This window comes from Myotis myotis, unplaced genomic scaffold, assembly GCF_014108235.1.
Source record: "Myotis myotis isolate mMyoMyo1 unplaced genomic scaffold, mMyoMyo1.p scaffold_m19_p_3, whole genome shotgun sequence".
In the NCBI taxonomy this organism is placed as follows: domain Eukaryota; kingdom Metazoa; phylum Chordata; class Mammalia; order Chiroptera; family Vespertilionidae; genus Myotis; species Myotis myotis.
In genome coordinates, this window is record NW_023416335.1 from 60,349,902 (window position 1) to 60,373,416 (window position 23,515).

Consider the following 23,515-nt stretch of genomic DNA (forward strand, 5'->3'; position numbering starts at 1 on the left):
GAACATACCGTGTTCATGGATTGGTAGAATCAACATCATTAAAATGTCCATACTACCCAAAGCAATCTATAAATTTAACGCACTTCCCATTAAAATACCAATGGCATACTTCAGAGATCTAGAACGAACTCTCCAAAAATTTATCTGGAGTAAAAAAAGACCCCGAATAGCTGCAGCAATCCTGAGAAAGAACAAAGTAGGTGGGATCTCAATACCAGATATCAAGTTGCATTACAAAGCCACTGTTCTCAAAACTGCCTGGTACTGGCACAAAAATAGGCATATAGATCAATGGAATAGAATAGAGAGCCCAGAAATCGGCCCGAACCAATATGCTCAATTAATATTTGACAAAGGAGGCAAGAACATACAATGGAGCCAAGATAGTCTCTTCAATAAATGGTGTTGGGAAAATTGGACAGATATATGCAAGAAAATGAAACTAGACCACCAACTTACACCATACACAAAAATAAACTCAAAATGGATAAAGGACTTAAATGTACGACGGGAAACCATAAAAATTCTAGAAGAATCCAAAGGCAACAAAATCTCAGACATATGCCAAAGCAATTTCTTCACCGATACAGCTCCTAGGGCACTTGAAACTAAAGAAAAAATGAACAAATGGGACTACATCAAAATAAAAAGCTTCTGCAGAGCAAAAGAAACCAGCAACAAAACAACAAGAAAGCCAACTGCATGGGAGAACATATTTACCAATGTCATATCTGATAAGGGCCTAATCTCCAAAATTTATAGGGAACTCATACAACTTAACAAAAGGAAGATAAAAAATCCAATCAAAAAATGGGCAAAGGACCTAAATAGACACCTTTCAAAAGAGGACATTCAGAAAGCCAAGAGACATATGAAAACAAGCTCAAAGTCACTAATCATCCGAGAGATGCAAATCAAAACAACAATGAGGTACCATCTCACACCTGTCAGAATGGCTATCAACAAATCAACAAACAAGTGCTGGAGAGGATGTGGAGAAAAAGGAACACTCGTGCACTGCTGGTGGGAATGCAGACTGGTGCAGCCACTATGGAAGACAGTATGGAGTTTCCTCAAAAAACTGAAAATGGAACTCCCATTTGACCCTGTGATCCCACTTCTAGGAATATATCCCAAGAAACCAGAAACACCAATCAGAAAGGATATATGCACCCCTATACTCATAGCAGCACAATTCACCATAGCTAAGATCTGGAAACAGCCTAAGTGCCCAACAGTAGATGAATGGATTAGAAAACTGTGGTACATCTACATGATGGAATACTATGCTGCTCTAAAAAGGAAGGAACTCTTACCATTTGCAATGTCATGGATGGAACTGGAGAGCATTATGCTAAGTGAAATAAGCCAGTCAATGAAGGAAAAATACCACATGATCTCACTCATTCATGGATAATAGTGACCATTATAAACTTTTGAACAATAATAGATACAGAGGCAGAGCTGCCTCAAAAAGATTGTCAAACTGCAGCGGGAAGGCCGGGGAGGGTTGGGGGGCAGGAGGTAAGGGGGGTAAGAGATCAACTAAAGGACTTTATGCATGCATATAAGCATAACCAATGGACATAAGACACTGGGGGATAGGGGAGGCTAGGGGACTGTCTAGGGCGGGGGGATAAAATGGACACATATGTAATACCCTTTGTAATACTTTAAGCAATAAATAAATAAAAAAATAAAAAAAAGAAAGTAAAAACAAACAAAAAAAAAACAAAAAAAAAGAGAAAGTTTATCTTTACTCTGTCTTGTAATGTTTACTCAGCGATCCCAGTTCTACTACTTCAAAGTCTTGCCAAATGAGAAAAACAGTACATTCATATAGAACAAGAACAGTTCTCCAAATATTTGTTGACAGTTACAATCTAGCACTGTTAGAATATTTTGGAATCTTTCCACAGTTTAGGTCATTTTCCTTTTAAGTCCTTGGGTTTAAAGCTTGGGTGCCCAGATCCCAGCATAATTCTATAGATAAGGGAATTAACAACCACATTCTAGATATAACTTCTATTACTGTAGGATAATATCTCCATATTGAAATTTTCCAAGTTCTTTTCACATTTAAATTCTAAGCATTTATTTTCACACTAGAGACCCGGTGCATGAATCCGTGAAGGGGTGGGGTCTGGCCGGAGAGCCCCGATAGGCCACCGATTGGGTGGGCCAACCAGAGGGAGGAGCCGTGGGCAGTTGGCCGGCAGGCCCTGCCCCCTGGTCGAACTCCTGGTCAAGGGGACAATTTGCATATTAGCCTTTTGTAATATAGAATTTCAATTCCATTTCAACTCCATTATGTTAATAATGCAGGTTTTGTGGAACCAAGTGTATGATCTTATATTTATTCATTAAATTTCATTCAGCTATTAATTCTGCCTGAAAAGATCTATTTGGATCCTCATTCCACAAATCAATTTCTTTATTCTTCTCTGTTTTATTTTACATCACATTTGTAATATAAGGTGTTATCATTTTTAGTCAAATCACTGACAAAAATTTGGAAATATACCTTTCTAAATGCACTAAAATGTAGTAATATAACACTATAGAGTATTACTGATGGCCATTATAAACCTACCTTTTGATTATTAATGATTGTCCCAAATCATCTGGGTCAAACCCTTAAAGAGTTACTAATCCATTTACTCAACCTTGAATTGTGCCCATATATTCCCCTCTTGTTTAGTCTTGTACTTATAATATTTTATTATATCTAACCCTGAAAACAATGCTGAAAGAAAAGCTGGAAGTATCATAAGTTTCAATATTTAAATAAGACAAAAGAACATATTATAAAAAAAATCTATATCCAACATCTGTCCCCAGCCACCCAATTTTTCGCTCCACAAGCAATAAGTGTTTATATATACATTAGCCAATACACACAAACCTCTCAGTGGTTGTTAGAGTGTTGGCCCTTGTTCCGAAGGGTCACGGGTTCGATTCCAGGTCAAGGGCTCATACCTCAGTTGCAGTTTCAATCACTGGCATAGGTTTAGGACGTGAGTGGGAAGCAACAAACTGATGTGTTTCTCTCACATAGATATTTCTCTCTCTCCCCCACCCCTTTCTCGTCCACTTTCTCTAAAAAAATCAATGGAAAAAATATCCTCACTCCTCAGGTGAGGATTAAAAAAAAAAGGCCAAACCTAATCCAGACAGAAGCTTTAGGAGCACAGTCCATCTCACAGGAGATACAGGCCTGATTGTGGCAGTCCTACCCTTTTATCACCAGGGAAAAAGCTATAGGCACTCAGAGAAGCTTTACAGCCCAATATGATCTACATGTTAGTCTCAAGAGGTCATTTTTCATAACATTCTCACTTTATCCCCCTGCTTTCAGGCCAGCCTAGTGAGGTCAAAACAAAGACCCAGACTCTTGAGTCCCCAATCAGACATCTTCCACAGGCCCTGTGGCCAGGTGAGGGGCCAGGGCCTCAGAAACCAGAGTGCCCACATGCAGCTGATGGAGCTGACGCTGTGCTTGCAGCAGACCACAGAGGACTACACCATGCAGCTGGAGACCAGGTGCCTGCAGCAGGACCTGGAGCCGGGGAAGCAGCTGCAGGCAGACCACCAGGGAGCAGAAAGCCATCCTCATCCACTTAATGTGCCGTGGTGAACCTCTTACAGTCTGGGGCCACAAAGTCTGGAGCTCCACCGGATTCTAGGGGTGACGCTGGAGTGCGCAGCAGGCCCAATGAAGGCAGCCTGACCACTAAGTCATCAACTGAGTGATTCGGAAGCTGCATTCATCAATCATGACCTGTGCAATCATGGGATTGACATCTCTGCCTGATACCACTCCAGCTTCCAGGACTACATGACCTACCAAGGACACAAATACCACAAGGACAAGAGCATCTCGGGCTTCATTAATCTTGGTATCAGTGAGAACAGGCTCTGCATTGACCTGATGACTGAAAGCGCCGGGAACTGCATGGAAATGCCCTTTTGCAATATTTTAACCAGAGAGGACAAGCATGCCTGCAGGAAGAAGTGGCCCAGTTCCTGACCTACTACAGCAAAATACCTGCCCAGCTTGATGCAGAAAATATGACTGTTCTAAGTGGCTGCTGCTCTGTCTTTTCTGCATTGACCTTGGTTCTGTGTGATACAGCTGAGGCCTTTCCGACCCCATCCCCTTCTATGCTGGTTTCGCCTATACTTCCGGCCTTTATGTGAAAGTTGAGCTGATTCACAACCACCTGGTCAATGAGATCACTGAGGTGAACACCCATCTGTTCCAACTGACTGGACAAGGTGGAGAAAGCCATGCTTGAGGCTAGGCTTCAGGGGAGAAAAGTCATAGGGCTGGTGCTCATCAAGGGAGACATCTACTCCAGGGACTCACTGAAGGAATACCTGGAATTTGCCAAGAGGTACAACCTACACGTGATTATAGATGAGATTTACATGCTGTCTGAGTTTGATGAGTCCATCACATTCTCCAGTGTTCTGAGCATGGAAGTTGGCCTGACCCCAATAGGACACATGTGATCTGGGACACTGATAAGGATTTTGGGATCTCTGGCTTCCATTTTGGTGCTCTGTACACTCGCAACACGGAGGTGGCCTCTGCTGTGAGTGCTTTTGGCTTTCTCCACAGCATTTCTGGCATCACCCAGCACAAGCTATGTTGGCTGCTCCATGACAGAGAATGGACTGACAAAGTGTACCTGCCCACTAATCACTCTCAGCTCCCAGGTACAACATTAACAGGTTGATTGTGTTGAAGATCCCTTTTCTCAATTGTGGCTCTGGCATCTAAGTCTGGATCAACCTGAGAGTACCTGGACAAGCACATTTGAGAAAGAGCTGCTCCTTTATTGCTGCTTCCTGGACAAAGAGCTGATACTGCCTCCTGGCAAGTCCTACATGTGTAAGGAGCCTGGCTAGTTCCATTGCTTCATTTTAGAGAAGCCCCTCTGCTTCGAAGTCACCACACATTGGTTCTCTCAGGCACTAGCAGAGCAATAGCAGGATTTGGCAGTGAAGCAACTGAAGGATGCATAGAGGGAGCAAGTGATCTCTCTCTCAACCAGTAGCTCCAGCCAATCACATGCTCAGGGTGTCCTTGACATAAGCCTCAGGTCCCGAAGGCTGTAGTATTGACCTGCTGTTGTAACAGAGAAAAAACAGTGGCCTCCTCCAAAAATTGGCTCATCTAACCCAGTCAGCACCCTCAAGCTGAGCACCTGTCCCTTTTGGAAGCTTTACACCTTTTAATTCTTTGTTAGCCATTTTGTGGCGTGAAATGATTTTAGGAAGGTTTGGGTGGGAAAGTCTGTAGGAAGAAAGGGAGCTCTAAATGGATTTTATTTTGTATCCTATATCTAATAAATTTCATATTACCTACACACACACACACACACACACACACACACACACACACATACACACACAAAATGCTTGGTCAACAATGCTTGGTTCCAGTAATGGGCACCTGCAACACATTCTTATCTCTCACCACACATGGTGAACAGGCACAGTAGATAATAAGAGCATTCATGGAAGCCACTGGTACTCAGAAAAGGCTAGCAATAATTTAGCAATAAAACAGAAATGACTACAAACCATTTAATCCAAATGCATCCCTAACTCATCCCCTCTTCCAAAAAGGCCTGTGCTGTACCACCCAACACAACAGGAAATTATAGTGCAAACTTAAAAAAAGAAAATAAATCTTGCTGGTATATTCATATGGATCCCATTAATTGTATAGTTTAAGTTAAAAAAAACTGACATTTTCATTATAAAGTATACCATTCTCTATGTACACCATTCTCCAAAATGAACTTTGGATGGATGGTAGGCATAATGTGAAAAATTTCTTTATATAAAAGCCCAGCGACCATTATAGTGGGAAGACAGGAACGACCAGAACCACCAGTCACTGTGACCCATACTGACCACCAGGGGGCAGATGCTCAATGAAGGAGCTGCCCCCTGGTGGTCAGGGCGCTCCCACAGCGGGAACACCGCTCAGCCAGAAGCAGGACTCACAGCTGGTGAGCGTAGCAGCAGTGGTGGGAGCCTCTCCTGCCTCCGCAGCAGCGCTATGGAGTGGCGAGCCAAGCGGTTAGGAGCGAGCAGGCGGATGGTAAGGAGCGAGCAGGTGGACAGTAAGGAATGAACAGGCAGGTGGTAAGGAGCGAGCAGGTTGGCGGTTAGGAATGAGGGGTCCGGATTGTGAGAGGGCCCAGGCCAGGCTGAGGGGACCCCCACCCCCGTGCATGAATTTCGTGCATTGGGCCCCTAGTATAACTATAAAAACTCATGGAAGAGTGAAGGTACTATATGCACAAGAATAGCCATAGCAATTCTGAAAAAGAATTTTAGTCAGTTCTCAAGTTTCAGTAAAATTTGAAATTTTTGACATGAATTTTATTGAATTTATAGATTAATTAAGGAAGAATTAAATTGTGGAGACATCTAGCATCTTACTTTTTTGAAATCATCTAGCAATATTATAGACTTAAAGTAGAAGACTGTTGATATTATAGCTAAAAAAAATAGGAAAGTACTTTTAGCTGTTTTAAGGATTTTGTTAAAGCCCACATTTACTCTGAGTTTTAGATTTCCAGATATTACTCTCATTCAGTCGCTCAATAAATGTTTGGTCCTATAATGTCCTTTACAGGTGTGAGCATGGATGCTATTTGCTGCTCATAGGTTATCTCTAGTGTGTCTAGAAACACTTTCTTTTTCTCCTATTTGTCTTGACTTAAACCTATCATAAGTATTTAAGGCTGGTTGAAAATCAGGCTCTGAATAAGCAAGGTTTTTACTATAACTTCAAGCAATTCAGAATAAAGTTCCTGCCCAACTAGTGTGGCTCAGTGGATTGAGAGCAGTCCCATGGACCAAGAGGTCCTGGGTTCAATTCCCAGTCAGGGCACATGCTTGGTTTGTGAGCTTGATCCCCAGTAGAGGGTGTGTAGGAGGCAGCCGGTCAATGATTCTCTCTCATCATTGATGTTTCTGTCTCTCTCTCCCTCTGTTCCTCTCTGAAATCAATAAAAATATATTTAAAAAAGAATAAAGTTCCTTTTATTCTGTCAATTTAAAAATGAGCTGTGCCACTTTATTCAATACTAGAGGCCTGGTGCACGAAATTCGTGCACTTGTGAGGGTGTCCCTCAGCCAGGCCTACGTCCTCTCACAGTCCGGGAGTCCTCAGTAGATGTCTGACTGATGGCTGAGGCCCAGTTCCCATGGAGAGCGGGCCTAAGCCGGCAGTCGGACACCCTTAGTACTGCTGTGGAGGTAGGAGAGGCTCCTGCCACTGCCGCTGCGCTAGCCAGCTATGAGCCTGGCTTCTAGCTGAGCGGTGCTCCCTTGGGGGAGTGCACTGACCACTAGGGGGCAGCTCCTGCATTGAGTGTCTGCCCCCTGGTGGTCAGTGTGAGTCATAGAGACCAGTTGTTTTGCTGTTTGGTCATTTGCATATTAGCCCTTTATTATATAGGATTCTAGTAGAATATGATTTGGAAATATATCAACTTTTGAATAGTAAAAATTCAGTTAGTAAAATTTAATAAAAATAATAGTTGACATTTCTATAATATTAGCAAAGATTTCTAGCCCGGCTAGTATGGCTCAGTGGTTGAGAGTCGACCTATGAACCAGGAGGTCACAGTTTGATTCTTGGTTGGGGCACATGCCTGGGATGCAGGCTGGATACTGAGTGTGGGGAATGCGGAAGGCAGCCAATCAATGATTCTCTCTCATCACTGATGTTTCTATCTCTCTCTCCCTCTCCCTTTATCCCTGAAATCAATAAAAATATTAAAAAATATATTTCTATAGTACTACTTAGGTGCAAGACATGGTTCTATGTGCTTTATGAACATTAAATAATTGAATTATTGTAATTCAGAAGATATTTTTAGATATTAAAATATACCATGGCCTTTAGGATAAATACCTGTCTTTGGATAAGTAGGACAAGAAGAATTTTAGATATCAAGAGTTTAGAAGATACAGAGTTTGATATAAATATAAAGTAGCTCATTCTGAGGATTGATTTACTATTCTCTCCTCTCCAAATTCATAAAAACATACCCAAACTAGCAAGTTATGAAATCCTGCTTGGTTTACTAGCTAAAATCTTACACTTTCTTTCAGTTAGTTCATAAATATTATTCTAGAGCCATTACTAAATTTATCACGTTAAAAAACAACAAAGCCCTAACTGGTTTGGCTCAGTGGATAGAGTGTCGGCCTGCGGACTGAAAGGTCCCAGGTTCGATTCCTTTGTTGCAGGCACATCCCCAGTAGGGGGTGTGCAGGAGGCAGCTGATTGATGTTTCTCTGTCATCGATGTTTCTAACTCTCTATCCCTCTCCTTTCCTCTCTGTAAAAAATCAATAAAATATATTTTAAAAAAAAAACAACAACAACAAAAAAACAAAACAAAAAAGCCAAGTAAATCTTTAGTAGATATCAAAATGATTTATAAATAGAAGGATTATACATAATAAAACATAGTTTAAAGATAGGTTGTAATAGCACTATAACAAAAACAGTTGATTTATAAATTTGTTTTATATTAAGATTTTTGGAATTAGACATACTTTCACATTATAGGAAAGATTTGTTCAACCTTATGTTTATTAAAATTCCTCTATGGGTCAAGTTTATAAAGCTGACGTGTATTCACAAGTATAACAATTTGAGTCATTGTAAAAGATTTTGACATTCTAAAGAATTAAAGGTAGGTTAATTATATGAAGACTTGCCCCCAATTTTTAGTTTGATGTATTGCTAAACCACAAATAAAACTGCAAGTGTACATTTAATAATTAAAAGATCCATTCAGCTTATTTTCAAAGTTTATCGGTATGTGAAGGATAATGGAAACTTTTTGTACTATCTTTTTTTTTTATTGTTTAAAGTATTACATGTGTCTCCTTTTTCCCTGATTGGCCCCCCCACCCCCGGCCATTCCCACCCTATACTATCTTAGCAACTTTCTGTCTGAAGTTATTTCCAAATAAAAAGTTTTATGAAAAGGTTAAGCACTGTTTACATATAGTCAAACCATTGACAATTCTGTGTTCAGTGATTACCTAACATTCATTAGTGATTTTCTTTTTAGCTAGGCCACATGCGGCTCTTTGGCCCCTTGAGTGTGGCTCTTCCACAAAATACCACATGTGGGCGCACACGTACAGTGCGATTCAAACTTCGTGGCCCATGCGCAGAAGTCGGTTTTTGGCCTGGGCGAGTCTATTTTGAAGAAGTGGCGTTAGAAGAAGTGGGGGTACGTTTGCTGAGGTCGACCCCCCAGATTGAGGACGTTTTTATCAAAGGCCACCTTAGGAGTACCCTAATGAAGTTAATGACAATGTACCTACCTATATAGTTTAAGTTTAAAAAATTTGGCTCTCAAAAGAAATTTCAATCGTTGTACTGCTGATATTTGGCTCTGTTGACTAATGAGTTTGCCGACCACTGAGCAAGGCTACTAAATATCCTTCACAGGTGATAAATGAAAGATTCGCTCTTCTCCTCCCTCCTACACATGAATCAGAACATAAAGATTAAAAAAAAAATGCCCAGCTGGCGTGGCTCAGTGGTTAAGCATCTACCTATGAACCAGGAGGTCACGGTTTGATTCTGGTCAGGGCATGTTCCTGGGTGGTGGACTCGATCCACAACAGGGGGCGTGTAGGAGGCAGCCAATCAATGATTCTCTCTCATCACTGATGTTTCTATCTCGCTCTCCCTCTCTCTTCCTCTCTGAAATGAATAAAAATATTTACAAAATAAAATAAACAATTTAAAAAAAGATTTTTAAAAAATGAATTGGGGGGTGTACAATGATACAGCTACTTTGGAGTTAACTTTGGCAGCTTCTCTTACAGTAAAACATTATCTACTCTATCACTAGCAAGTCCACTTCTAGGTATTTATCCAAGAGAAATAAAAACATATATCCACAAAAAGAAGTGTATAAAAAATGTTCATAGCAGCTTTATTCATGATAGCTCCAAACTTGAAATAACATAAATGTCCAACAGGTGAGTGAATACACAAACTGTGGTATATTCATACTCAGCAATAATAAGGAATGAACTACTGATAACAAAACCAATGGATGAAACATAAAAGGCTGAGTGAAAGGCTAGACACAAAAAAGTACATACTGCCGGATTCCATTTAGTCCAGGAAGATAGAAATCAGTGTTTGTTTCTTGAGGAATAGTGATTGAGATGGACAAAAAGGTATTAGGAAACTCTGTACGGTGACTGAATCACTCTGTGTCTTGTTTTAATGTATGAAAAAGTTATACATTACAAAAATAATGTTTACATGTATATTATATTTCAATTGAAATGAAAATCATACTTTATTAAAAATGTACTTTCTAAGAGAAAAATAGCAAGAACAAAATTGAAGAGTTTTAATATTTCTATTTTCAGGATGCTTACCTGTCTAGGAGCTGATTATGTTTTTCTAAAGCATCCTTTTCAGCCATCACTGCTCGGTCCTTTTCAGCCAAAGCATTATCCCTTGCTTCTCGGAGATTTCTAAAATTTAAACATACATTCAGTTATTCTAAATACATAAGTATCCATCTTTTAAAGATTCATAAATGAGCTTCTGTGGAGCTGGACAATCTGACAATCTTAAGGAGCCCCTAAAGGATGGCAAACGAAATTGTATATTATCTAAAATTTTCCTGGTCTGGTTTATTTATTTCCTGGTCTGGCAGCAGCAGTGTAGATGCAAACATGGTCTATCTCTAAATGTCATGTTATCTTTCTTCACAACTTTTCTCCACATGGGTTGAAGGTAGAGTAGACAGTAACTTGTTTAATACCATAATGTAATGAGGCAGGTATAATTACTTACATTAGACAACTGAGGTTTTGAGATGTTAATAAATATTCTATAAAATATTTTAAGTAAAAGACATAATATAGAGGTCACAGAATCAAAATGGAAATGAAGTTTGGGATATGAGCAAGAGAACAACTGAAGTGATGATAGACCTTGGGATCTCATGGAACATAGGGGAGCTGATAGATTAGGCGAAAGCAGAAGGGACAAAGGATATGAAATACTGATGAGGTGACAAACAGATGAAAGTGAAAGTAGTACAAGCAAGATGGAAGACTAGAGATTGTTGTTGGAGGATGGTGATTTGGAGATAGAATAGTACTTCCAGTGACAGAATTTTAGCTGTGACCACTGGAGTAGCTAAATGAAAAGAAGCTGAGATGAAGGTCAATATTCATGTAGGGCTCAAGGATGTCTGAGGTCAGAGCATCAATTTTCAACCAGTGTGCTACAAGAATTTTTAAACATGTAATACCTGACTGTACAGTCAGGGGCACTGCCCTCTTTTCCCTTAGATTGTCAAATAAAAAATGACAACAGTCACCCTGCTGGTGTGGCTCACTGATTGAGGATCAACCTATGAACCAGGAGGTCATGGTCCGATTGCTGGTTAAGGCACATGCCCAGGTTGCGTGGGGGGCATGCATGAGGCAGCCGATCAATGATTCTCATCATTGATGCTTCTATTTCTCTCTCCCTCTCCCTTCCTCTCTGAAATCAATAAAAACATATATATTTTTAAAAAGGAAACAGCCAACACAACAATAGCTGTCTGGTATGAATGAATCAAAATTATACCTATTTTTTTTTTTTTGTCAGATTGGCAAAAAAGGTATTTTTTTGGATGCCACAGAATTTCAGTAATTAGTTTATGTGTACCATGAGATGGAAAAAGTTGAAAACCGCTGTGCCAGAATATTAGATAAAACATCCACTGGTGTGCTCGCTTCAGAAGCACATACACTAAAACATCCACTGGCAGTATTGATGATAGTACTGTAATTGATATTGAAGTTGACAGAAAGATACATTTAGTGATAATTAAGGGAAATGTCCAAAAGTAGAAGGTTACACCCTAACCGGTTTGGCTCAGTTGATAGAGCATTAGCCTGCTGACTGAACGGTCCCAGGTTCAATTCCGGTCAAGGGCATGTACCTTGGTTACGGGCACATCCCCAGGAAGGGGTTTGCAGGAGGCAGCTGATTGATGTTTCTCTCTCATCGATGTTTCTAACTCCCTATCCCTCTCCCTTCCTCTCTGTAAAAAAATCAATAAAATATATTTTAAAAAATGCAAAAAACAAAAGTAGAAGGTTACAACAGTGAGTAATTAGGAGATGATACAGTCAGACATGAGCCTTTAAACATCCAAACTTGTTTTTATTTTTTATTACAGAATTTTGGATCAAAAATAAAAATACCAACAGTAAGCTTCTTTCAGAGTCAATTTTTTTCAAAAATCCTGAAATAAAGATAGAGTGTAACATAAATGATTTTGTTCACTTAATCCTTAAAAATCCCTTATATTGTGTTTTCTAACCTATTTTATAGCTGAGTAACCTGAAATTTAGAGAGTTAAAGCACCTAGCCCCATCACACAGTCCAAGTGTTAAAACCAAGATTTGAGCCTGGCAATGTCTTGCCATAAAGTGAGTATTTTTTTTTAATTTAATTTTGTTTTATTTCTTAAAGTATTACAAAGAGTATTACATATGTCTCCTTTTTTCCCCACCCTTGATATTCCTCCAGCCTCCCCTACCCCCCAGTGTCTTGTGTCCATTGGTTATTCTTATATGCATGCATACAAGTCCTTCGGTTGATCTCTTACCTCCCCCCCTCCCCAACCCTCCCCAGGCTTCCCACTGTAGTTTGACAGTCTGTTCAATGCTGCTTTGCCTCTGTATCTATTTTTGTTCATCAGTTTATAATGGTCTTTATTATCCATAAATGAGTGAGATCATGTGGTATTTTTCTAAGCTTCCCAGGGGCCAGCGCAGCCTCGCAGGGGCCGTCTCAGCCTCACAGGGGCCGTCGCAACCTCACAGGGGCCGTCACAGCCTCTCAGGGGCTGTCTCAGCCTCACAGGGGCCGTTGCAGCCTCACAGGGGCCGTCTCAGCCTCGCAGGGGCCGTTGCAGCCTCGCAGGGGGCGCCGTATCCCACGTTGGGGGTGAAGGTGTGAGTCAGAAGCTCCTCTCGCTGTCTCTCCTGCTGCTCCCTTGTGTATTGCTGATGCTGGAAGTTTCTGAGAGCAGTCTGCAGGTGCTGGATATCATACTTTAACTGGTCCACACGAAGTTTGGCATTCTGTCTTTTGTTGGGCGGCTCCTTGCTGGACAAAATCTCCAGGCGTTCTTGGTGGCTGAAGATCTGGTATGCTTGCTTGGATTTTGTTTTCTACTAAGTGCACACAGACTGCTTGTCTGCTGTCTCCCAGCATCCCATGTGAGACTGGATCTGGTGGACCTGCTTGTGCGTTTGCTGGTACAGCGGTTCCATGTCACCGGCCCAGTCGGGTCCGGCTCTGGCTTCCTCCGAACCTGATTCTGCTTCTTGAGTGTGTCCCTTATGTATGCGAGGAGTTGAAATCTACAGTTTGTTGGGTTAGGCTGCAAAAGCACAGGTGGTTCCTTTTGTGCCACTGGCACAGCTTGGGCGGGGATGTTAATTGAGTAGGGTGGGGTCCGGGAATCACCAGGGCAGAGCAAAGATCAATGGTGTCTCCGCGACTCCTCACCTCTCAGCGACTCCACTTCTCCGAGTGCCAGCGAACAGCTCCGCGAGAAAGCCATCCTCACTCTCCGACCAGCTGCAAGGCCGTCCCGCCTCTCCCCATAGGGGTCTGGGACCTCAGAATCCCGCCCCAAACAAGCTCAGTGAATTCGACAGTTTGTAACCCCTTCCAATTGAAAAACAAAAAACAAAAACGCTTCTTGATGTGTCCCTTATGGATGCGAGTTGAAAATCTGCAGTTTGTTGGGTTATGCTGTAAAAGCCCATGTGGTTCCTTTTGTGCCTCTGGTACAGTTTGGGTGGGGATGTAAATTGAGTAGGGTGGGGTCTCCGGGAATCACCAGGGCAAAGAGTAATGGTGTCCCCGCGACTCCTCGCCTCTCCGCGACTCCGTGTCTCCGCGTCCCCCCGTGCCGGCGAGCAGTTCCACGAGAAAGCCACTCTCGCTCTCCGACCTGCTGCTAGGCCGTCCCGCCTCTCCCCATAGGGGTCTAGGACCTCAGAATCCCACCCCAAACAAGCTCAGTGGATTCGAGAGTTTGTAGCCCCTTCCGATTGAAAAAAAAACATGCACCCAGTTGCAGCCTGCCTGGCGTGCGACTCTGTACTTCTGTTCTTGGCACCACTGTACATCCTACTCAGTCTCAATGCTCTTCTTTCTTTCCTTCCAGTTGTAGAGCCTCCACTGGGCCTGCTTTCCCATGGTTCTGAATGATAGCTGTTTGTCTTATAGTTGGTAGTTTCAATGTTGTGGGAGGGAGCACGCACAGGTCTGTACCTTATGCCGCCATCTTGGTTCTCAAGTGAGTATTTTTTTTACATCATATCACCCTATCTCCCACAAAGAACTGGCCGGATATTAAAATTTGGTTTTTATTATTCATAGAGAATGTCAGTAGGGAGTCATGAAAACCCACACAATTTGAATAAATCTATCTAATAATGGTTAGAAATTCATAGTGGTCATATGTGCTGTGCCAGTACTCAATGTCATCTTTTGCATGGTGCAAAACATTCAATGAATTTAAAATTTAAAACATGTCAAACAATAGAGATTCATCAAACAAACAGTTTATGAGCCAGAAAGAAAATAATTTAAAAGAAACTGGAGTACAGATAACTCTCATTAAAAAGAAGGTAAGTATTTAAAGTAGTGATCATAAAATGGCATGTCATTTGTTGATATCATCTGGATTGCAATGACCTTCAAACATATTCTATTATCTAACTGAAACATGAAAATGTACTTTTTATAGACAGAATAAAATTCTCAAAGTGTATTAGACATTTATATATTTTTCATTCCTAGATGATCTATACATTTTAGTCAGTAAATCATCATAAATTGATTGTAATTTTCATTTTTCAAATAGTCTCATTATTCTATAAGTTATTTCAGTAGCAAAATTCCAAGCAGATCACATTTACAGTACTGATTACTCATGAATGCTTAGCTGGTAGGTACAGAAGCTTCAGTCCCTAGCTATATTACCTTTCCTGTAATAATGGGCATTAAAAATAAAAGCAAGCCACAGGGAATGAAATAAAACCCAGACTAAACTAACAGTAGGGCTTACGAGAGGAGATACAGAGGGTCCTAGAGCCCTCGCCATACCACAATCTGTACCAACCAGCCACCTAGAATTTGTGCTATATAAAGGTATAAATAACATCCTATGGCCAAAAAAGAGGAGGAGATTATTATTTTTCATTGGAGGAAGAGAGGTAAGTGAATTAAGGGAAGACATGTAAATTGGAAATAGAAGGACAAATAAGTAAAGGCAATTCAAAAAAAGAAAACTGAAATGAAAGAAAGTGCTAAAAGCTGAAGCTTCTACCACTAAGTCCCCCTTAAATGATTGCAGGTAAGATCTCTGTGTAAACCCATTCTCCTACTAATCAGGCTCTGCGCCTTCAATAGCCCTGCCCACAACCTGCATATACCAATAAGAAGTGACATAATTCCTTTTAACATATAGAGCTCAGGCTGTACAAGGCCCATGAAATCATTTGGTCTGGCCCTGCCAAAGCATTAGGGGTGAGTTAATTAAATGTCTGGCCAAACATAGCAGGCTAATTTTTTTAATATATATTATTATTGATTTCCGAGAGGAAGGGGTAGGCAGAGAGATAGAAAGATCAATGATGAGAATCTGTCTCATGGATTGGCTGCCTCCTGCAGAACCCCCACTGGAGATCGAGCCACAACTCGGGCATGTGCCCTGACTGGGAATCAAACCGAGACCTCCTGGTTCATATGTTGATGTTCAAACACTGAACCACAACAACTGGGAAAACAGGCTAATTTTTAAGTTGATAATTTTGTATGATCCTAGAATGATGTTATAAATAAACAAATGGCCCTTGGTAGAAAAAAGGTTCCCCACCTCTGATACTGAGTTACTTCCATTAATATTATCAATTGACTTTAATGTTTCAAATCATGCCTGAGAGGTAAGCTGAACTACTTTTCTACTGACAATAATCCTATATAATTAAGAGGTAATATGCAAATTGACCATCACTCCAACACACAAGATGGCTGCCACAAGACGGCTGGAAGGGGAGGGAAGTTGGGAGGGACCAGGCCTGCAGGGGAGGGCAGTTGGGGGAGACCAGGCCTGCAAGGGAGGGCAGTTGGGGACAACCAGGCCTGCAGGGGAGGGCAGTTAGGGGTGACCAGGCCAGCAGGGAGGGCAGTTAGGGGGTGATCTGGCTGGCAGGCAGAATGGTTAGGGGCAATCAGGCAGGTGAACGGTTGGGAGCCAGGAGTCCTGGATTGTGAGAGGGATGTCCTGGTGGGATCAGGCCTAAACGGGCAGTCCGACATCCCTCGAGGGGTCCCAGATTGGAGAGGGTGCAGGCTGGGCTAAGGGAAACCCTCCCCCCATGCACGAATTTCATGCACCAGGTCTCTAGTAGTAATAATAAACATACAGTGCTTACCATGTTCTAGGAGCTATTCTAGGTACTTTACATATAATAACTCTTTGTAATAATACACTGAGTGGCTAGATTATTATGATCGGCCAGATTATTATGATCACCCCATCAGTACAATGAAGTGAATTAGTTATGCAAATAATAATAATAATAAAACCTTGAGAGTATTTGCTTAGGAATTTTTCAATATTCAGTTTTTTGGAAGTGTTGATGAAGTACTGATGGGGTGGTCATAATAATCTGGCCACTCAGTGTATATTATATGTTATGATAATGTTATAATTTAAACTTCACAACAACCCCACAAAGTGTAGGTTGTGTCATTACCTCCATTTTACAAAGGAAAAGACTGAAATACAGAGCAGTTAAGTACGTATTTGCCTCTGGTCCACACAGAAGCTATGGAACCCAAATGTGAACCCAAACTGTCTGGTTCTAGAGTTATGCTCTTCATCATACTAACATTTCCTTTGTTTCACAGAAGTTTTCTCCTTGGGAAATTCTGTCATTATGAGATTTATATGCTATGATCATCTCATAGCACAGATAGATGTTAAATGATGGACTGTATTCTGGCCATAGATAAAACCATAACTGCTATATAACTAATAAATTATCTATTTTTAAATGTAAAATGAATTAGAAATATAACAAAATACAGTTAAAGAATATCAAGAATTCAAATGTTTTTCAAAAGACAAAGTTGAAAAATTGATAGAAACTATCTGTGTCATGAATGAGCTATAGAAGCTAAAGTTTGAAAGGTCCAAACTAAACATATATATTATATGTAATCAAAGTAATTATATAATCAATATATATAATCTATGTATGTAATCAAATGTATATATACATATATAATTAAGTATAATTATAATAATGAAGAAAGATGTTGGGAGTTGGTCAACTGGTTAACATTATATCAAATGTTTTAAAATACAAAAATTCAAATATTTCAGCCTTAAAAATGCTTTTAGAAAGATACCATTTAATTCTAAAACTGTTTTTCATGATTCTTTCACGTTGTTTCCTAAAAACTCCACCTGCCATACACATACTTATCTCTCCCACCCATCCTATATTTGTGTGTGGGAGGTGGACTGTGAGGAGAGATGACAGAAAAGGGAAACGAAAACTTATCAATCTTATGTAAAATGCAAAAAGAAGGCGAATATGCTAGTATTGTAACTAGTGTCCAAATAATTTACTTTTCAATTTGAGGCATTTTTTAGAGTAAAAGAGGGTGCTCTTAATAATAATGCCAAAGAAACAGGCATAAACCAGAACTTTCTTGGATAAACAACTGAGAGATAGCGTCACTCAAATTATAACATTCAAACAAGCATGTTATAATTATTTCTCTAAAAGAGGATTTTAATATTGCAATAAAATCTATGTGTTTCATATGTAATCTAGTATATTTATGCAGAGATGACTTCATACATCTAAGTTTATCCAGAAGTATGTTAAAACCAGAGCCTGAAACCTCAGTATGACACATACACCAGACTTCTGTACAGGATGGAATGCATTTTCTTTCCTACTAGAGAATAAATTTCAAGGTGCCAATATGCCAAATCTAAATTTACAGTGGAAAAATGGTAAGAAAAGTGTTAGAAGACTGAAAAAAACTTTAGGAACCACTGAAATTCTAACAGGAACAAATCAGAGTTTGGCAATGCCAAGAAAGAGTATGTCTTAGCTTGAATAAATAATCACAAATGCCTCAGAATTTGAAATTTACCAAGAATAATAGTGAAAAAAATATGGTTGTCAGAAGAACTCAGCTGGCACAACTAAATAACCCATTCTTCTCCTTCTGTCTTCAAGTACAGGTAAAATATTTTTGGGTAATAAATATGAGGTTTTTCCAGTTGGAACAAAAAAGAATTGAAACAGGCTGCTTATATGAGATTATTTATAGGAAAAACATTTAATTAGTCACTTCTACCTTCAGATTTTTCTTCCTGAATGAAATATGAAACTGCTCATTTCCATATCCGATGCTGTTGTTTTTAAGATGACGTACACTAGAGAGGTTATAAGTGACCTGACCAGACGAATGGCAGAGCAGGGCTGGATGAACAGAAGTCCATCGCGTCTGGACATATTAAATGTAAGATACTTATTAGATACACACGTGGAAGTAAGATAAAGGGGCTGCAAAAGATGCCAAGGAGATATGTGTTTTCAGGAGTAGAAAGCGATCAACTGTATTAAATATTGCTGATAGGTCAAGTAAGATGAGAACTGAGAACCTGACCATTAGATTTTTTGGCAACATGAAGGTCTCTGGGTGCTTATAAGAACAGCTTTGTTGGAGAGGTATGGGAGTGGCAGTGGGGCAAAAGCTTGATAGAAAATTTTAAAAATGGGGAGTAGTAGTAAAGAGTGAATACATAAAACTTTTTGCAGGAATTTGGCTACAAAGAGGAGCAAAGAAATGGGGCAGTAACCGGAGTTGAAAGTGGAAATAAAAAAAGGCTTTTTAACGATGAAGAAATAACATGTTTGTACAAAGTTGAAATTATAAGGTAGAAAGGGGAAAACTGCTCATATAGAAGACAAAGGAGAGGACTGCTGGAGTTGTGTCCTTGAGCAGGAGAGAGGGGACGGCTCTAGTTACAAGTAGAGAGTCTGGGCCTTAGAAGAGCATGGTCAGAGAGCTAAGTCCTATCAAAAAATTATACTATTTTATACAAAAATAAAGGCCTTTTCACTAATTTTCAAAATTTTATAAATACTTTTATAAAGTTCTGATGATCCACACTCAGCCCTCAAGTGAAAAGGATAGTTTGCAAACTCTCTTAAGAGACCTTTCTCAGGAATTCTAAATAATTACCAACAAAATTAATTAGTTTTGATAAGAAATTTTTTGTCAGTTTTCATAGCCTTGACTAGTAAAATGGGAGACTGCATTGCATTGTAGAATGAGATGTATATAGTTTAGCCAAGTAAAAAGTCTGTAATCATAGGCAAATCACAATTTTTCAGTTTCCTCATTTATAAAATGGGGATGCTAATACCTACAACCTCATAAAGTGTCCCATTTAATCCTTTCTACATGTATGTTAAATACTGAGTACAACACGATGCACAATAGGTATTCATTGGGTACTAAATAGTAGTTATTGCTAATATGCTATCTAAATATGAAAATCTAAAAAAATGTAAAGGTATTCATTTAGAGAATAATAATTAGGGCAATGCTTCCCAAGATTTCTTATTGTATAAAAAGAAAATGATATTTGTAAGAGTTCTACCTGGGAAAAACAGGGAAGGCTGCTGGTACTCTGAGGACTTAGGGGAGTAATGTCTAGGGCATAGTGGAGAAAAATTTCCAGTAATAAACTATGTAATGTTAGACAAGTACTTTTGGACTTGGTCATAGCTGCCAAAAATGTAAAAGATCAGAAATTGTTATCTTCCTTTCTAAATCTTGTCTGTAGCCTTGAGTTAATGGCCATGCCTGATCATCCATGTCTCAGAGATTAGTTAATTAGAGAAGCTGGAGTTGTTCCTGATGTATACTTCCTGTCAATCTCTAGGTCTTCCCAATTCTACTACCTTTTCTTTAAATTCAGCTCTTCTCTTTTCTATTTCTCATCTTCACTTAATCTATCCAATTGTCTTCTAACCTTGCCTCATTCCCTTTTCATCTATAATCTACCCCACATTAAAACCACAATTAAAAAAATATCTATAACACCTCCCCAAATCCCCAACTGACAATAGGGCCTTTTAAAAATCAAATTCTTGCCCAGCCAGCGTGACTCAGTGGTTGAGCTTCAACCTATGAACCAAGAGGTCACAGTTCAATTCCCAGTCAGGGCACATGCCCAGGTTGTAGGCTCAATCCCCAATGTGGGGTGTGCAGGAGGCAGTCAATCAATGATTCTCTCTCATCAGTGATGCATGTATCTCTCTCTTCCTCTCTGAAATCAATAAAAATAAAAATATATTAAAATCTGACCCTTTCCTACTTTACCAGCCCCCCCACTACTCTCTATGAACTATACAATACAGTTAATTTCAAGTTCTTACATAACCTGCACTCAACTTGCTTCATATCTGGAACACCCTATAAATCTTGAAATAATAAAATATAATTAATTAAGGAATAAACATACGTGGTAATCACTTATAAAATAATACAGTTAACAATAAAAGATAGCCAACAAAGTTTGATTTACAATTACTTGACAACTTAAGATATTGAAAGAGTTACACTTTCAGAACAGTCTAACTGAAAAGACAAAGTATAATATTCTTAAGTTTTCCATTAAAAATTATAAAGGTATCTGGTAAGACATGAATGAAAGAAGTTTGTGTAAGCACTAATGAGGACATATACTTTTTAAATGATGAATGGAGCTTCTGTACACTAGAGTTCCAATTCACCTATTGTAATTACTTATACTAAACTAACCTTTGTAAATAAACTGAGATTTATGAATCAAAGGTGTTTACTATCACTCCCAGATTCTACACAAATTTCATGCTTATGCCACTAAAGTTTCTTTTGAGTACAATGATAAATTGTGATCAAGATGGTTTCTATTGAAATGGTGGAAAATAAAAATCACTAAAGCAATACCAGTTACACTTAAAAGCATATTTTCTATCTCCTTTTCCTTACTGCTTCTCCCCCTTACAAATAATTGTAGAACAATGTGAATTTTCATATTCTGTGCAACATCAAAAACATAATGAATACCTCTAACAAATTCATCATTACCATTTTTACAGCATCACTATGAGAATAGTTCTAACTGTGTTTACAACAATAAGGCTACCTTAGGTAAAGGTAGTTTTACTTTCTGGAAAAACTTAAATAATCAGCTGAATTTATCTCCCCTTACTTTATTATCTCACAATATTCATTAGGAACAGATAGTTGGATATTTTACGCAGAATTTTAGATTTAAAAAATGGCATGCAGACCCTCTATGTCTATGCTGTGTCATTAAAAATGATTTAAATGCTGTGGAGAGCAATACTTAAGAATAAATATATATCTTGTAATAGTACCTCCTAATGATGATAACTAGTTCCATAATGCTATAAGTTGGCCTTTATAATTCTCATTTTAGTTGAATTGTCAACATAATTATGAAAGAATTTTTAAGTATTGCACATAGGCAAAAAGTATCAAAACAACTACCATTTATATATAGCTTTATAATGTAAAATGTACTTTTCACATCTCATTTAGACCTTATAGGTCACCCTGTGAAATAATATTATTAGCTCATCTATATCTATAATAATAAAAGTGTAATATGCTAATTAGACTGGATGTCCTTCCGGACAAAGCTGTGGGGGGGTTGGAGGGGTAGGGAGGGCTAAAGCAGAGGCGGTTGTGGCAGTAGCACAGGCTGAGCCCCTTGCACGAATTTTGTGCATTTGACCTCTAATCCAAGCTAATGAAAGAGTAATATGCAAATTAACCATCACTCTACAACAAAGATGGTGGCGCCCATAGTGGCCGGGGCGGGACGCTGGCAGCGTTGCCCCAGCAATGCAAGCCCAGTGTCTGCACCCTGGCCGCGCGGCAGGAGGGGAGGTGCCTTGGGCCGGAGGCCAGGGCGAGGGACACTGGTGTCATTGCAGGTTGGGCTGAGGGACCCCCCCAACCCATGCACAAATTTCATGCACTGGGCTTCTAGTATATATATAAAAGCCTAAGCAATCGTTATGACCGGAACAACCAGAACGACTGGTCGACCAGTCGCTATGACACGCACTGACCACCAGAGGACACACTATAATCTCAATGACAGCAGTCCTTCCTTATCCATGGTTCAGTTACTCACAGTCAACCATGGTCTGAAAATACTAAATGAAAAATTCAGTGCACTCCCACAGGGGGAGCGCTGCTCAGCCAGAAGCCGGGGTCATGGCTGGAGAGTGTAGCTGCGGCAGTGGTCGCCTCTCCCAACTCCACAGCAGCACTACCGAGCAGCAGCAGCAGGTGCACCGGGCTGGGATGAGCACGAGCAGCGCAGTGCCCAGTCCTGGCCCTGGCGTGGGCTCCTCCCTGGCCGCCTGCCGCTTGGTGAACTACTACATCCCCTGAAGGGTCTCGGATTCCAAGAGGGTGCAGGCCAGGCTGAGGATCCCTTCCCCCCCACACACATTAATTCATGCACCAGGCCTCTAGTTTCATATAAGAGGAAATTAAACTTCAGGGATATTAAGTGATATATTCATTCAGCTAGTAGGTGGTAGAGCCAGAATTTAAGTTTAATCTTTTGCTCCAAATCTCTTTCAATAATATACTCCCATTCAAGGAATAATTATTTCCCTCCAAATATGTAAGAGGGTCTGTATGTTCTCATTATATAATACCAATTAAGCAAGAAGTTATTGATATAATATATCTCACCACCAGAGTGACTTTCACTCATTTTTTCCCACAGCTTCAAACTGACATTTTAAATCAACTATAACGTACAGAAAAAGACAAGAAATCTAATTCACAGATTGAGCCAAAGCATACATACACACTATAATCTCAATGACAGCAGTCCTTCCTTATCCATGGTTCAGTTATTCACAGTCAACCATGGTCTGAAAATACTAAATGAAAAATTTCAGAAATAAACTGTTCATAAATTAATTGCATGCCACTCTGAGTAGCAAAATGAAATCTCATGCTGTCTTTCTCCATGTGGCCAGGGATGTAAATCATCCCTTTGTCCAGTGTATTGACACCAGCTATGCTCCCTGCCCATTAGTCACTTACTAGCCCTCTTGGTTATCAGATTCACTGTTATAGTATAACAGTGCTTGTGTTCAAGTAACCCTTATTTTACTGACTCATGGCCTCAAAGCACAAGAGTAGTGATGCTGGCAATTTGAATATACCAAAGAAAAGCTGTAAAATGCTTCCTTTAAGTGAAAATATATGTATGTATAGAAAAAAACCATGTATATATAGGGTTTGGTACTATTCACGGTTTCAGTAGATC

General features: G+C 39.7%; 1 protein-coding gene and 1 pseudogene across 5 annotated transcripts in view; one reads left to right on the forward strand and one right to left on the reverse strand.

Moving 5' to 3' along the window:
- The window catches only part of PIBF1 (progesterone immunomodulatory binding factor 1), a 235,728-nt gene that overhangs the window by 161,205 nt on the left and 51,008 nt on the right, over window positions 1-23,515 (reverse strand). For all 5 annotated transcript variants that reach the window (XR_004966411.1, XM_036301811.1, XM_036301812.1 and 2 more), the window contains exon 10: window positions 10,455-10,553. Coding sequence is in view for 4 of the 5 variants with exons in the window: in XM_036301811.1 (XP_036157704.1) it covers window positions 10,455-10,553 (99 nt within the window). In the remaining variant the exon portion in view is untranslated. The remainder of the gene's footprint in view (window positions 1-10,454; window positions 10,554-23,515) is intronic.
- Window positions 3,473-4,914, forward strand: LOC118649648 (annotated as a pseudogene).